Source organism: Amphiprion ocellaris, chromosome 3 (genome assembly GCF_022539595.1).
Source record: "Amphiprion ocellaris isolate individual 3 ecotype Okinawa chromosome 3, ASM2253959v1, whole genome shotgun sequence".
NCBI classification, from domain to species: Eukaryota; Metazoa; Chordata; class Actinopteri; family Pomacentridae; genus Amphiprion; species Amphiprion ocellaris.
The window spans coordinates 12,230,971-12,245,683 of record NC_072768.1 but is presented as its reverse complement, the minus strand read 5'-3'; the positions used below and the strand labels follow the sequence as shown (position 1 = coordinate 12,245,683).

The following is a 14,713-nucleotide window of genomic DNA, read 5'->3' as shown; positions in this document are numbered from 1 at the left end:
AGCCAAGAGTATAACACGTGTCATTAATGTGAGATATTTGCTATGGTTGCTTGAGATGAACCATTTCTCATGCCAACCTTGAGGCCAGGGTTTTTTCCAATCCTTAAGCAGCCCATCCACATGTCAGTGAGCAACATCTGGCTGCAGGTGTGAGCAATGAAGTCACGTTGCTTAGCAGCCACAGCCAGCTTCAGACAGGTGGAGTTACTCCAGTTGACCAGCTCATATGTTAAAAGTTTCATGGCCACCTGTTCATCGTGCTTGTAGGACTGGTCCAGCAGCTCATAGGCCAACTGGCCAAATTCTCTATCAAAGGGACAAAACAATAGCTTTAATGTCTATACAGCACTACTTAAAAGAGTTTGAAATCACCAAAAAGCAAATAACAAAAGCATAAAAAGCGTAAAGTATAAGGGCCTATTTGTTTGAGTGATAAGCCTGTTAGCTTTGTGACAGCCTACATGAAACATGTTTTATGTTATTTGGTTTTATTTAACTGTCATTTATTCTTTGGGACTGACTTGGAGTTGTTCTCCAGATCTTGGGAGATGTCATCGACCAGTTCACTCTCAGAGCATTCATGGGCCATAGCTTTATACAGTTTACAAGCCACCAAGGCCTTTGCCATGGCTTCTTCTCCACGCTGCCAGAGGAATAGCGCCATCTTCTGGCGCTTCATCAGCACTGCCCAAAGCATCAGCTCATGGAATGGAAACTTGAATCTGCACACTTCAGGGTCATCCACGTCAATTTCCACCTCTTCCTCCTTCTTCTTTTTTGGCTTTTTCTTGCCTTTGGGTCTTGGTTCATCATCCTAACAAAAAGAAAAAACTTAATAAATTATCCTGCTGTATGTATTTTATTTATTCAACTATTTTAAAGTCTTTTGTTGTTAAAGGACACTCCACCTCCATTCCAAGAAGCTTCAGGGCTTTTGGCTGCAAGAGATAAGAAGAACATTGTGATTAATATTAATTCCTATCGGACCCAACCATTATTTTTAATTTCCTTTCATCCATGCCTACCCTTTTTAGTCCATACAAATTATTGTAGAGGTTACGGAAAACCTTCCTGGTGTAATTACTCCTGTAAGCTCCTCCCATGAGGTATTCCAGCACCAGACCAATATCAATCAAAGTGATCTGATAATCTGGAGGAAGGTTTCCCTGCAGAATCATCAGAGTAATGTTATATAACACATGGCTCAAAATAATCCAAAATTACCACTAATCTGGAATGACAGACTTTAGATTGCATGTTTAATATCATAGGATGGGTTGTTTCACCTTTTTGACATCTCTAACCACAGCGTGCAGCGTGTTCGCAGGGCCAAGTTTCTGAGAAAGAGAAGGCCGGAGAGGAAGAGGATGAAGGTTAGTCAGATCCGTTGTTTCCATATGTTGCTGTTGCTCAGACCTCTCAGAATTTATCTTATTTTCATTTGCTGTACTTTCCCTGACCCACCGTGTTGTATAACTCCTCCAGCCTGGGAATGGTGAGGAAATGGTGAATGTTGACGCCATTCTCAAGCAGCAGTTTGACAAAGTCCACTCTGTCCAGCACCAGAGCATCCATCATCGCCTGTTCCAGAGAGTTCACCTAACAGAAGGTAATATATGACACAGGCTAATTACTATTTGTGTTCTCAGTCTACTCTGTCAAATTTCCACCTGAAGTGTTTGACATAGACTTCATCATTACCCAACGAATCAACTCCAACTTCCTCGGATCTGTTTCCTCTGGAGGTTCAGGTTTTGCTTTTCCCTTCCCCTTCCCCTTTTTGGCCCGGGTCTTGTTGCGAGGAGCGCTGGCAGGACTTTTGGTTTTCTCTTGGGTCGTGGCTAAAGAGGTTGTTGTATTGGCAATGGCACCGGCAGGCTGACAGGGAAGGAATAAAAAAAGGAGAAAGTTGTGTCTCTTCTTTGGTTGAATATCAGCTTAACTTTTTATTTGCATTTGAGAAACACAGCTCAGTTTAAAGTGAGACTATCCTTTTGTTCTGTCATGTGAGGAGCACACACTCTGAGAGAACATTACTGCTTCTGCTTTGTATAATGAATGCTATCTGGAATGGTTTTTCAAGTTAGTCAACTACTGTAGTTAAAAATTCTTTAAAAAAATAATCTTTCAGAATATTTTGATTTTCTAAATTTACCCACTAATTTGTCCAGCAGTTTTAACATTTGAAAACAGCTCTCTCATGTCAAACTTTGCATATACAGCTATGGTCATGTAAAGTTAACAATAAGCAAAACACATTTTTGACTTGAATAAGACTTCGATCAGGTCGGTTTGTAAACTATTTCTTGATTGCCAAAACCACATTCTTTCCTTCAGTCCTAAAAACATCATTGGCGATTTTGCAACTATAGAGCACTCGCGTGCACCCAAATGATTAATTCCCACTATTCAAATGTTAAGAACCACTCACTGGTAAATTGTGTCCGTAAACAAAGATGTGATTGCGAGCAATATCCACTCTGTTCCAGGCCAGAGCCAAACTGAGCTGATCTGCTGCTGAAGCATTTGTGCCTGAAGCAAAAGAAACAGAAGGACAAAGAGACAAGAGAGAAGATGAAGAGAGCAGGTATTTGTAGCATGCAGTGAGAGATTGTATTGCTATTAGAGCATTAGTTAAGTTTTATGATGCTGTTTTATAATACCTTTTAACAAGGCAGTGAGGATGGCCATTTCAATATCTTGTTGTCCCTCAGAACCCATTCGAAAAACTGTAATCTACATGTGAGAAAAGAGTTGACAAAGAAGGAACGGTTGCAGATGTGAGCTAGACAGTAATTACGAACTACATAAATGAATGAATGAATGAATGAGTTTGTGTCAGAAATACATAGCGGTAAACACGTGGTATCAACTGATTTCCAGCAGGACTTTTCACTGCAGCACACTGTCGCTGACCTTTCGATCGCAAACAGCTAATTTACTGGTCAGACCGAGAGATAGCAATGGCCTTGTTACAGACTCAACTATATCAAATGAAATTACGCTGACGGGTCTGTCACATGCAGCCGGGGTGAATGGGATTAGATTGGCATGAATATGTGGCACGGCGCCAGAGATTTCCGAGCAGGCATCAGGATGCGTTAATAATGAGCAGCCTGAATCAGTATGAACACTGACAACTGTTGTTGCTCTTTCGTAGTTGTAGGGAAGACTGTGTGAGACCTTCCTAAGAGTGAACTCATAGTTTAAGGTGAAATGATGCATCCTGGTGTTACATCACGGCAAATTTCAGTCTTCTAAATCAGTGTTTTTATTTTTCTAACCCAGCTGTTCATTTGGGATGCACTTTGGTTGAAAGGATTATGTGGAGACTAGACAGCCACAGTTTTCCACCTGTAGGTTAATCGTGGTACTTTAGTTTGAGAGCCAGTAATAGTTTAGCCAAATAGCTGTGTATAAACTTGCCAGCTCTTTACCACATTGTCTGCATTGGGAATCAGTGAAAACTAAATGGCAGTGGAGGGGGAAAAAACTCAAAGTGGTGTGATCTTTAGAAAAGCAGTTTAAGTTGCTTATCTGAGTGTGTTGAAGCATTAGGCGGTCTAATACATTAGGGATAGAGAATCCTGAGTGAAGTGATAGCACTCTGGTGACTGAAAGCCTGGGGAGTGGAGAGAGGAACCTGGCTGAGGATTAGGGAGATGGAGCCTCTCCTCCATCTGTGTGCTGCATGCTTACTGTGAACAGATGAAGTAAGAGCCTCTGCTAAGCAGGTGGTGGTGTGCACTGATCTTTCCCACCCATTATATCTGCTGGGAATTACAAACTACTAATCACATCACTTATGCCTTCGGATATCGGTGGGAGATGCACAAATGCTGCTGCTATTTATGTACCAAAGTCAAACACTTTGGAGAAAAACGCGGAGCTCCAGAATTGAGGGTGTGTGCTGAACTGTATTGATGGCATGAAGATGAGGAGTTTAACACTGTACAAGTAGACATCCGCCACCATTTTACAGCCGAGCACGTGCTTATATACATACATGAGGGTTAATGATGGTGTACAGTAAAGCTGTGAATGCCCTGGATTACATGACATACCACCCATGGCCACAGAAAGAAGGAGAAAAATGACGAGCAGGTTGTGGGGATTATGTTTATTCAATATGGTAATGGAAAGGCACAGATGAGTAGAATGGATGAACCACGATGGAGACCAGATGCTTCACGAGTTAAAAATATTTATTGATTGACACAGACATTTTCAAATACAAGATGGTCTGGAATATGAGGAATGTGAAAACGTCAACAACTACACTGTTTACTCTTTTTATTCTTCTACTCACCAGTTCCCTTTTCTTCATGCACTCCATTACCATGAGCAGGATCTGCTGCGATTGGCTTTTGCTATAATTGAATGTCTTCTGAATAGTCACTAAGAGTTGGTCTCGGACGTCGTCATTAACCAGGCTGCAGGAGAGGGTTTAAAAGTGTAATTTTAGCCTTTTAATAGAGGAATCTAAAAGTATAGCAAAGGATGAATCATCTAAAACCTCACCCTCCATCCTCTGAGAACTTGTGTGCAAAGGAAATGATGTCAGAAGCTCGACCGCTGCCGTCGCACACCACCACAGGGATGGGAGGCTCGTCTCTCAGACTTTCCAGGGCGATGGAGATAACATTTGGACCTCCCTCCACAATCAGACACACCAAAGGGACCCCCTGACCTAAACCTGGAGCACACAGGAAAAATAGTCATTCCTTTTATCTATCTAAATAACACCTTATAATAACAGAAGTCTGAGAATGACATGATGAAGTGTCTTCGATGTGATGTGTGAACAGACAAACCAGAGGGAAGAGGGAGTGAAGTCAGTGGTGACAGCTGAGCATCCCTTTGCTGTCCCTGCCTTATCCGAGCTCCAGGCATAGGATGACAAAGGGAAGCCCACAGGTCACAGAGGAGCTCTCCATCCACTTGTCCAACAAGATTCTGGCTCACACTCGCACACCATGGAGAATGGAGGATGTGGTTTTTTTTTTTAACGACATCGGCAGAATGCTGTGTGACTTACGAGTGTTGATCTTCTGCAAGGAGATGTGCTTCTCCAGCAGTCGACGGAGTTTGACCTCGGAGCCATACTTCCCGCAGGTTCCGTTGTCGGTGAGGATAAAGTGGGAATGACTGTTGTTGAGCACTGCCAGCTTGCTCAGTGGGTTTGCCATCGTCTGATAGGGTCTGGTTACCTGGAAAAAGAAGAAGAAATGTTAGTGAAATGATTCAAGGCGGAATATAATGATGAAAAGGGCTTTTTAAAAAGAAATTAAGCTGTAAATGTTCTTACATCTTTTCCAATGAGGTCTTCTTTGTTTTCCAAAATCCCCCATGGAGCAATTCCTATTGCACACACTTTTCCTCGTGACTTAGAGGAATGGTCCTTTAAGGCATCTCCAACATGACGAATCACCCCTAAAATGTAATGAACAGAATAAATTAATATGAATAATAACTCTTTCAGATACCTAATGGGGCCACATTAAGGGACATGCTGAGGTTGCTGATCCACACAGACTGTCATTTGTGATGAATTTTCCCACTAAAGCTCTAATTAAAGAGCTTAAACCTGTGACAATGGGTTGGTCAAATCTCCCCCCAGGAAATTGCAGAACTGGTATTATGTAATAACAATTTCAAGCAAAGGTAATCTTCTAATGTCACAATCTGATATTTGTTAAGTGAACATTAAAAGCATTATCCTGAACTGTCGGCGTCCTACCCGTGTTGACTCCACCCGTGAAGATCCAAGCTCCAGTGGTGACAGCCGCTTTGATCAGACCTTTGCCAAACACTTGCTTGAGTTTGGGCTGGAGGTCAAAGTTCTGCAGACCTCCGTGTACAGAGATGAGCAAGGTGGGCAGCTCCAGTTGCCAGTCCTTCACCATCAAATGCAGGAGGTTGTCAGGCTTGGTGTCATATGAAACCCGGATATACTAGGAAATAAAAAAGGGGAAAGTACAGCCTTGTGATCACACCTTTCCTTGCAGTGAGTTCTACTTTTTTTGTACTGTTTTTGGTCCTCTGCTTCTCTGTAAACACAGAGATCATTTTGAGTGTCTGAAACTCACCATGGCCTTGTTGATGAATCCTCCTCCCTGGAACTCAATGATGCCAAAGGAGTCCGTCGGGTACGTCCTGGTGTGTTTGATCACAGACCATTTGTCCTTTGGGGTGTCAATCTGCACCAGCTGGTGTGCTTCCTCTAGTGAGTTGGCACCAGGAGGGATGGCCACGTGCTGCGTCGTCAGCTGACCGCAGGCACATCTAGACAGATCACAGAGTGTATGAACTACAGCTTGAAGGGAATGAAAGGCGGCACCTTTTCCTCGAAACACACATCTCACGGGTTAATTCGTGGCTGTACCCATTTCTGGGAAATATGTGCCTCGATGAACAAAAGGGCTGTGCCGCCTCGCTGCTCACAGCATTGCAGGAGCTTTGGAGATCAGGGTAGTAGTCAGGTCCTACAATACTTAAAAATCTGCTTTCATTCTGATAAAGGACTGATAACCTTTAGTCATGGATTTAGTGAATGAGTGGACTAATAGAAAAATTGATTTGTAATTAATTAGTGAATATGGAGCCGAATGTCACTGTTAAAGATAATTCATATAATTGTCACTGTCATGAGTTATACATTACATGAACAAAAGCCCAATTGACGAGAAAAAATTATACATAGGCCAGTTTGTTCTCTGGTTAAACCATTTTCTCTGTAATCTCATTTTGTTGTTGCTTTTTATTGACTCTGTTGTTGAATAGCATTTTCACACTTCATGCATTTTTAAAAGACTTTTTTTTTTTTTTTTTTTTAAACAAACTAATGCAAATGAACATTGTACAAAGCCTGAGCAGTTAAAAATAGCAGCACTGCTGTAAAACCTGGCTAAAATTGACAGGAAAAGTTGTGTTAGAGAGTTTTAGAGTAATGCTCTCCATGTTATCTCTCATGTTAAACAATAATGGCACAGCTGCTCTTGACATCTAAGGCCATATGTTTACCACAAATAATGAATAACCATTCAAAGGTAAATTTGAAGGCCATGATTACCTGGTTGGGTCCTTGCTGGGGAATATGTGAACACATTCTCTTTTAAGAAAGGTCCTCTCAATCCAGGCTCTCTGTGCCTGTAAAGACAAAAAAGAAAAGTGTTAGCTTCACATGCTATCATACCAGAGCCACAGGGAGAGCATCCTTATGATATCTGAATCTAAGTTTCACGATCAAAATCCTCTTAGCAGTAATCCTTTCTGAAAGACCAGGGCTGTTTGCATCCTACAGAGATAGCGTAAATGACAGAGGAGGAGAAAATATGATTAGAGTAAAAGTGTTTCCGCTAAGTCTAGAAATAGAGTGAATGCTGTTTTTATTACAAATTGAGTGACATGAACTGGCAAAAAACATTGTGCATCACACAATAAAGTCAAGCCGGGTCTGTTATTCCTGAGTTTATTATACTAGAAATGATGCTGACTGACAACTACGTGAAATTGTCTTCTTTTAGTCTCTTCGAGTTAAATTAGCAGTCAGCGAAAAACATCACACAATAGTACTCTGCCCACTCACTTTGTCAAATCATGTTCTGATTGCTGTCTGATCTTATTCCAGTGCTGAGCAAAGATAACCTGAGTTCAAAGCCGAGTTTCTATGAGGGCCTTTGTTGACAGTGGAGGCCCAATTAAAACTGAATCACTGGAAGCAGAGCTTTCCAAGAAAACACTGGGAATTCAAATGAAAAACACAGCTGAAATCTTGAAGAATGTTCCTTAAAACACAGTAAAAAGAAAATCTATTTGGACTCCACCTATAAGCCTGCAGTTATATGAGTATAAATTAAAGACCATAGATAAGCTCTATTGAAGTCTTGTGACCATCACAAGTGCCCCTGACACAGTACAGTTACTGTTCTCTGTTTATCTGCTTAAATGGCCTCAGCCAGCAGGGCAGCTGCTCCACAAAACCACAAACTAGTCCAGATTATCTTCTATGTTCCGCTTTAAGGAAAAACAAACATCCAAATTCCTTTTCTAGATGTTTTTCTGTATGTTCTAGATTTACAAAATAATTAAAGTAAAGACAACAGGTATTATCTGGTATGATTTTTTTATGAATGCAAACTCCTTCAGATGTTCTATGAATATTGCTTATCACATATGAATATTGCCTGTTATTTATTACTATTTTTCACTATTAATAATTACTACTTTATTTTGCTTGATTTTTTTGCATTAAATAGGTTGAACTGCAGCAATACTACTGCATAAATTGTAAATATGCATATAAAATATTAACTTTACAAATGTTGTATTTAAGTATAATGGCTGATTTTCCCCTCAGATTCCTTGAAGTATCATTTTGTTTGAATCCAAAATGTCATCAGATACTGGCAGATAAAATCCACTTTCTTTGCTAAAATAGTAAGTAAAACTACTTTTAATTAAGCTGTGCTTTTTCTTTTTTTGCATTTGCATTTTTACCCTTTCCTATTTAACCTGTAGTTTTGGGGTTTTTTTGGTTTGGTTTTTTTTTTTTTTTGGTTTCTTTGGCAAAAAAACGAAACAAAAAAAAATTACTATCCTGTTTTACTATCCTGTATTTTGCTGTCCGTTTTTCTTGTCTGTCTCGCCTTGGCAGTTTTCCGTCTCGGTGTGATCATGCATCATTAAGCACCCAGAACCCATGCAGTGCTGCCTGCTCACATTTAGCACATCTGAATTCACTTTCCAGGGTCTACAGTTGAAACCGCATCTACTGCCGTTAGGTCGCATCTGTCTAGATTCTGTCAGAAAAGTGATGAAATAAAGTTTGAAAGGAGCTGCAGTTGCAGAATTCACTTACACACAATCCTCTGATGGTGCTGCAGAGTCCTAGCTCTAGTGCTGCTGGAGATTAAGGCTTGAGAGTGGAGAGGAAATCTACAGTCTGCTGCTCCTCTGTCAGAGCTTTCCTCTGCTGCTGCACTCCCAGTCAAGCGGTCTCATTGAATCCCACAGGACATGAAACTTCTTCACTTTATGAGGGCCGGTTAATATGATGAGCATGTGAGCAGGGTCTTTGTTCGCCCAAGTCTCATGACTCCAGTTCAAGGTAATCCTTTTGGGAGTCCCATGACCCCTTCTCCATGCCCACAGGGTATTTTCATCCTTCGCTTGAACAAGGCACAATAAATCTACTTTGATAACTGGCCCCTAATCTCCCAATTTGCTGAAACTCCTTTCTTTGTGTTCACTTCACAGTGTGGAAGATCTTAGCTAGTGTGAGAAGACGGAGCAGAGTGGCCAAGCTAAAAGCACTGCAGTCTCGTTTCAGAGGCTCCCCAACTTTTCATTTGAAAATTTTCACCCCCTCCAACTACTTTGATTTCAACCTAATTTGCATAATTGAGAGAATTGGATGCAGGCATTCTTTTGGAAGGCGCCTTGTTAAGACATGACTGGTCTCCAGTTGGGGGCAAGGTCAGTCAATGCTAATTGCAGTTAATCTCTATTTCCACCAACCATGTTTTTGTGGAGGGAGAGAAAAACTCAGCAGACCAGCTATTCAGTATTCCTATAGTCTTGCTTTTTAATGTTAGTAAAGTGGATTTGCGTTGCAGAACATCACTGATTTTGCATAATAAGTAGTCGCACAGCAGGCTGCTATTTGAAATCCTGCTGGCTGCATTGTATCCAAGTGTTAAAAAGGATATTAGTAGACTTCTGTTTACAGAAAACTCAAGTCAGACAAAGTTTGGAAGGAATCCTATTTATTTAAACGTATGAAGTTCTTGCTGAAGGTCCATGCTTAAATAATTAGAAGAAGGTTTTAGATGAGCTGCGATGGAGTTAACAAGCACAAAGCAGTAGACATCTGCTTAAAACATTCCTCATGGGAATGATTTGATAAGTGCTCCTTTTATGGTTGAAGCGAGCAGTTTGAGCCAGACTGTAACTCTCACTGAAAAAGACAAGTGAGGCTGGTGGTTGATGACACAGAAAGACAGACAGAGAAACATCCCCCCCCCCTGAACTCCCCACTTTTCGCTCTGCTCCGGTAAAAAATACACGTGGGCCACTGTTAATTATAGCCGAACAAAACAAAGCGCATTTCCAGAAGGGTTTGGCCGGTATGACGCAGTTATTTCAGCTTACTTAAACTCATTAACCACAGCAATTAAAACCAAAATCCAGTCAGCAACCAGCTGGCTCGTTAAGAGCTGCCTTTGAGCACTTAGCAACAAAAAACCTGGAAGAATTACATACTGCAGGATCAGATTGTGTCACGCCAAGCAAATTAACAAGACTTAAGACAAGCCTCGGAACAAAAAACAACATTCATTCCAACGCACAGAATTTACTGATCACTGAAAACAAAAGACAGTTGTTTGTGAGGCGGAAATTATAATTGCCAGGTTGTGGCAGAGGAAACAGAAATAAGTGTTTTACATGAGATGTACCGAAGCAATTATGTTTTCTCTCAAAAACTGGACTATATTCTAGCACAAAACATTGCTCTAGTTGTGTATATATAATCTATATCTGATTCTGCTGATGAATTCCATCAGTTTTATAATGCAGTAGATACAGGATTTGTGTCAGTCGAGACACATGCAGGCCGCAGACACGGCAGGCATACATTCATTCCTTTTTACTCTAGAATCACATGGTCCTGGTCTCCTGACCCACAGCTTAGCAACAACTAGATCACAGCTAATTTGTGCCAGTGAAGCTACAATTACACAGATTATTCAGCCCCAACAGTCATGCAAGAATGTATGATAAAGGTTAACATTTGACCTAGTCGACTTCAGTGCATTTTAAACACATTATTGTTTACGCTAGGTGAATTTATGAGTTGAAAAAAGACATATTCACTCTGAATATTGTAACAATGGAATTTGTACAACAAAAGCCTCATCAGCACAAGTGAAACAGATCAGAAAAGATTTGGGGGTCCTGTGAGGAATGTGATGTCACCAAGGTTGAAGATAAAAGCAACTAATTGCTCGGCTTTGGTATTGAATGGCGACGTGATTAGAGCTTGATGCACTGTGACAGGAAGGAAACCTGCTTGGACTCTTTTTACTGTCTAAAAAATATTCCAGACTCATGGTCAATACACATGGAATGAATATAAAGCTGCCTTTGACTCGTTTTCTCTTGAGGGGAAAAGATATTTAGACAACGCGACACACTCGAGTTGCAGGCTCTGGATAGTCAAATTTGCATGAACTGTGAAACTAAGTGTTTTCACTCAGGCCTGTTTGTAAATGCGCCCATTGTCCTCTTGAGTTTGAAAATCCAGTTAGCCATCACGAGTCCAACATGTCACTGATTATCCCCAGGAGTTGAGGGAGTCATAAGACATGTTTTAAAGCTGCTGTTTTTCCTGTTTTCCCCCGAAGGAGAGCCTGACCAAATACACATTTTACACAAAATGAAGGAATAAGAAGAGTGATAAGAGCAGCTTAGAAACTAGCAACAGGAGTATTAAATCCTTATGTAATGAAAGTTAAATATTTGTCAGGATGAGTGAAGTTTGAAGTGTTTTCCCTTCTAACCTAATAATTATAAATCTTACAGATTTAGAAGGTCTGATAGCAGATTACTCAACAGTTTTAAGGGTTTTGAATGTAGTTATAAGTGTTTTGTTTAAAGTGAACAAAGTGAAAACAGCCCCTGTAGTAAAAGAAATGCATTAAAATGAGCCTTTAAATGTAAGGGAGCTTCTGCTTGTGTTAATTGAATTATTTTAGGGTGCGTTTAGTTTTCTGCTGTTGGTCTTTGCCATGGTGTAGTTGTTCATTGACTGCTTGTTTGATTTGCATCCAGACAGAATCTGCAGATAATTGGTGAAGTTCACATGTTCCTCTGTTCATGTAGTGTAGTTGGAAATGTGTACTTTTTATCAAATACTGCTTGTTTTTTTTTTCTCCCAGTATGCTGGTGATTGTGACCAAAGAGCCCAGTTTCTATTTCATGTCTCCACAACCAAACTTGTTGCTTTCATGCAGTAACTTTTATGATGAGTTTGCCGGTCAGGTGTCTGTCTGATGACTTTTCTGTGTGAGATGGTCGGCATCAACTAAAAGTCAGCTGAAATCTTCCTGCAGGTCTTTTAGAAAAATACTGAGTGTTGCTTTGCCCTTCTGACCAACAGATGAGCAGTTTTATCTGAAAGTTTTCTTGCTCTTTCAGACCTTGTCATGACTTTCACAGTTCCAAATGTCATTTGTAAATTGCATTTTGGCCCGTGAAGATTGTAAGCCAGGTGTGCTTTGTGTGCACAGTGTGTTAACATTTGAAAAAAGGCACATTTTTAGCACCTACTCACTTCAAAACTACAAGTATTGCAGATAACTTTTCACCAACATGTAACATGTAATTGAATTGGACATAGGTGTTTGCCTTCTCTAATGCAGAATTAAAATATCCAAAGCTTTTCTATGTGCTTTGACCACATCTCTTATAATATCTATTTGGTTTGATTCATAATTTAGGTACAGCAAAACATGTTTGTAGCTAAGCAGTGAGGAACCCTTTTAACTTTAACCACCGAATGCTGCAAGATTGGAGGATCTTATTCGGTAAACTTTCATTTTTTTTTACAAGCTTACTGCACACAAAGACGTCTGTTGTCGCTGTTGCTCAGCCTTATTTTCAGCTACATCAACCTTAGCCGTAAAGCTTTTTAAGGATTCTTGGCCTCACCTGACCTGAGCTTGTTGCTTACATCACACAGTCATATGAGCCTGAAAACCCACAGAGAAACTAGTAGGAGCTGTTCACTACATTTTTACTGGCTTTAATGCCTTTGCACTTTAAATTAGTAAAGTTAATTTGGTTCAAGTGCTTTTTAGTACAAAACTCATCCAAAATTGTTCGCACCCATCAGGCTAGAGTGGCTTTCAGGCCCGTTTTGTCATCGCTATGTGCTAATAAGGAATGAATTTTCAGTAAAAGAGAAGTAGATGGACAGAATTTTATATTATACCTTAACTAAGGCTTCCAACACGCAAGACTGACCCAGATTTTTTTTTTAAATTTTAAATGTTTACACTATTTTTTAAATTACTATAAAACAAATTACTATGGATAAAAAATATATAAATCCCTCTCTATACTATGAACATGATGTGCATGCCTATCATTTGAATAAAGAAGACAAATCCGTGATTATAGACTGTCACAGCAAATGTGCCTGATCCATAAAAAAATGGACAATGTTATTTCTCAGCTGTCTGGTCCGTGCAGCCAATGAGTTTATATTTAGCAACATATCGGATCTCATTAAAAGTGCAGCACTATTCACTTGAGAGCCGAAGCTTTGCTGATTGCTTTACAGCGTACAACCTCAGATAAAAAAATGCGGATTATACGAGATATATTAATCTCAGCAATAAATGCTGCGATGTATAGAAACCTGTCAGTCTAGACTGTTTTAATGGTGTCACATATACTGTTGGAATTTACATCAGCAGCGACTGATGTTGTCACAGAGTGAACAGTTTTCTCAGCTCAGAATTTGCTGGAACATTTCTAGACAGTATCAACAAAGCTTGAAACTGAATTTGCTTGTTTTGTGTTTCCACTTTACTACTTTTTCAGAAACTAGATGCATTTAAAATCATTTAGGTTCACTAAGCTAGCTTTATTTTAAACTATTTAAATAAGACAGGGTCTTTGTGATTTGCCCTCCTCCAAATGTCACCACTGCTCTTCGCTTAAAATCCTCCACTGATGCAGTGGCTGCTGAGTGTGTTTGTCGTATGTTTGCTCTAATTCCAGAATACGCTGCTCGTTGGACTAGTAGAGTAGAAAAGCGCATGTATATAAAAACTACATCTTTCTTGCTTTCAAGGACATGCTAACAGGAGTGTTAATCACATGAAAGCAGACTTTAGAAAGATAAGAGTCTTTAATCTGTCATAGCCGTGGTCGTTCACGTTGGGCCATTATGAAGGATTAAAGTGCCGTACCGGAGCGAGTGACTGCTCAGCTTTAAACACCACTTAACGGGAACTTTAAAGGGCTGGGAGAGCAGACTATGTGCTTGCCAGTATAAGACCAGCAGCCATGAATGGTGCGTGTGTCTATGCCAAACGGAAAGGCTCTAAAATGATTGGTTAATATGGGCTCGGGCCAGTAATGGTGCCATGTGACATTCTGTGCAACGCCAGTAAAGTGAATGATAATACAGTTTCTGTTTGCAAAAAGTTCATAAAAAAACAACTAGGATAAACTGCAGTTATTCATTTCATTAACTTGAGAATAACACAACACTTAATCTCAAAATAATTAAAGTATTAACTCAAAAAACATAGTTTTCCAGATAAATGAATACACTTCAGAGTGGAGACGGCACTGTAAAGTTCTACAGAATCACCTGTTGAATGTGGCATTGCTGCCTGCAGGCTTCGTCTTACCTTCTGCGAGCCAGATGTGGAGCGTTTGAGGGAGGACCGCTTAAAGGTGCCACTCGGGCCCTTGGGGTCCATGTTGACAACTTAAATCAAGAGAAGGATCCTCAGAGAGCAGCGACAGGTCAGAGTTCAACAGCAACAGACAGAAACCCTCCAAAGCCGCTACAGAACGAAGGCATGACAGCTACTTCTAGATTCACACTTTAAAAGTTATTATGCTTCACTATCGGTCCAGGTTTCGGTGCTTCGCTCTCCGCTTGGCAGCTTACTCCCGACTGACAAGACAGAGA

At 40.3% G+C, this 14,713-nt stretch overlaps 1 protein-coding gene and 1 long non-coding RNA gene across 3 annotated transcripts in view; one reads left to right on the top strand and one right to left on the bottom strand.

Annotated features, from left to right (window-relative positions):
• Window positions 1-3,713, top strand: part of LOC118471567 (uncharacterized) — a 4,678-nt gene extending 965 nt beyond the window's left edge. The window contains exons 3-5 of the long non-coding RNA XR_004848902.2: window positions 1,310-1,373; window positions 1,486-1,609; window positions 2,490-3,713. This is a non-coding gene — a long non-coding RNA (uncharacterized LOC118471567). The remainder of the gene's footprint in view (window positions 1-1,309; window positions 1,374-1,485; window positions 1,610-2,489) is intronic.
• Window positions 1-14,713, bottom strand: part of LOC111581256 (transient receptor potential cation channel subfamily M member 1-like) — a 20,226-nt gene extending 5,513 nt beyond the window's left edge. Inside the window, exons 1-17 of one of the 2 annotated variants that reach the window (XM_035956873.2) lie at window positions 14,427-14,713; window positions 7,073-7,149; window positions 6,090-6,285; window positions 5,741-5,954; window positions 5,309-5,433; window positions 5,039-5,210; window positions 4,522-4,696; window positions 4,310-4,433; window positions 2,664-2,736; window positions 2,432-2,532; window positions 1,702-1,878; window positions 1,465-1,599; window positions 1,287-1,337; window positions 1,026-1,166; window positions 909-938; window positions 522-814; window positions 78-306 (exon numbers count right to left, since the gene is read on the bottom strand). In XM_035956873.2, the coding sequence (XP_035812766.1) occupies window positions 78-306; window positions 522-814; window positions 909-938; window positions 1,026-1,166; window positions 1,287-1,337; window positions 1,465-1,599; window positions 1,702-1,878; window positions 2,432-2,532; window positions 2,664-2,736; window positions 4,310-4,433; window positions 4,522-4,696; window positions 5,039-5,210; window positions 5,309-5,433; window positions 5,741-5,954; window positions 6,090-6,285; window positions 7,073-7,149; window positions 14,427-14,498 (2,385 nt within the window). In that variant the 5' untranslated portion in view covers window positions 14,499-14,713. The remainder of the gene's footprint in view (window positions 1-77; window positions 307-521; window positions 815-908; window positions 939-1,025; window positions 1,167-1,286; window positions 1,338-1,464; window positions 1,600-1,701; window positions 1,879-2,431; window positions 2,533-2,663; window positions 2,737-4,309; window positions 4,434-4,521; window positions 4,697-5,038; window positions 5,211-5,308; window positions 5,434-5,740; window positions 5,955-6,089; window positions 6,286-7,072; window positions 7,150-14,426) is intronic. The other variant, XM_023289369.3, reaches the window with a different exon arrangement.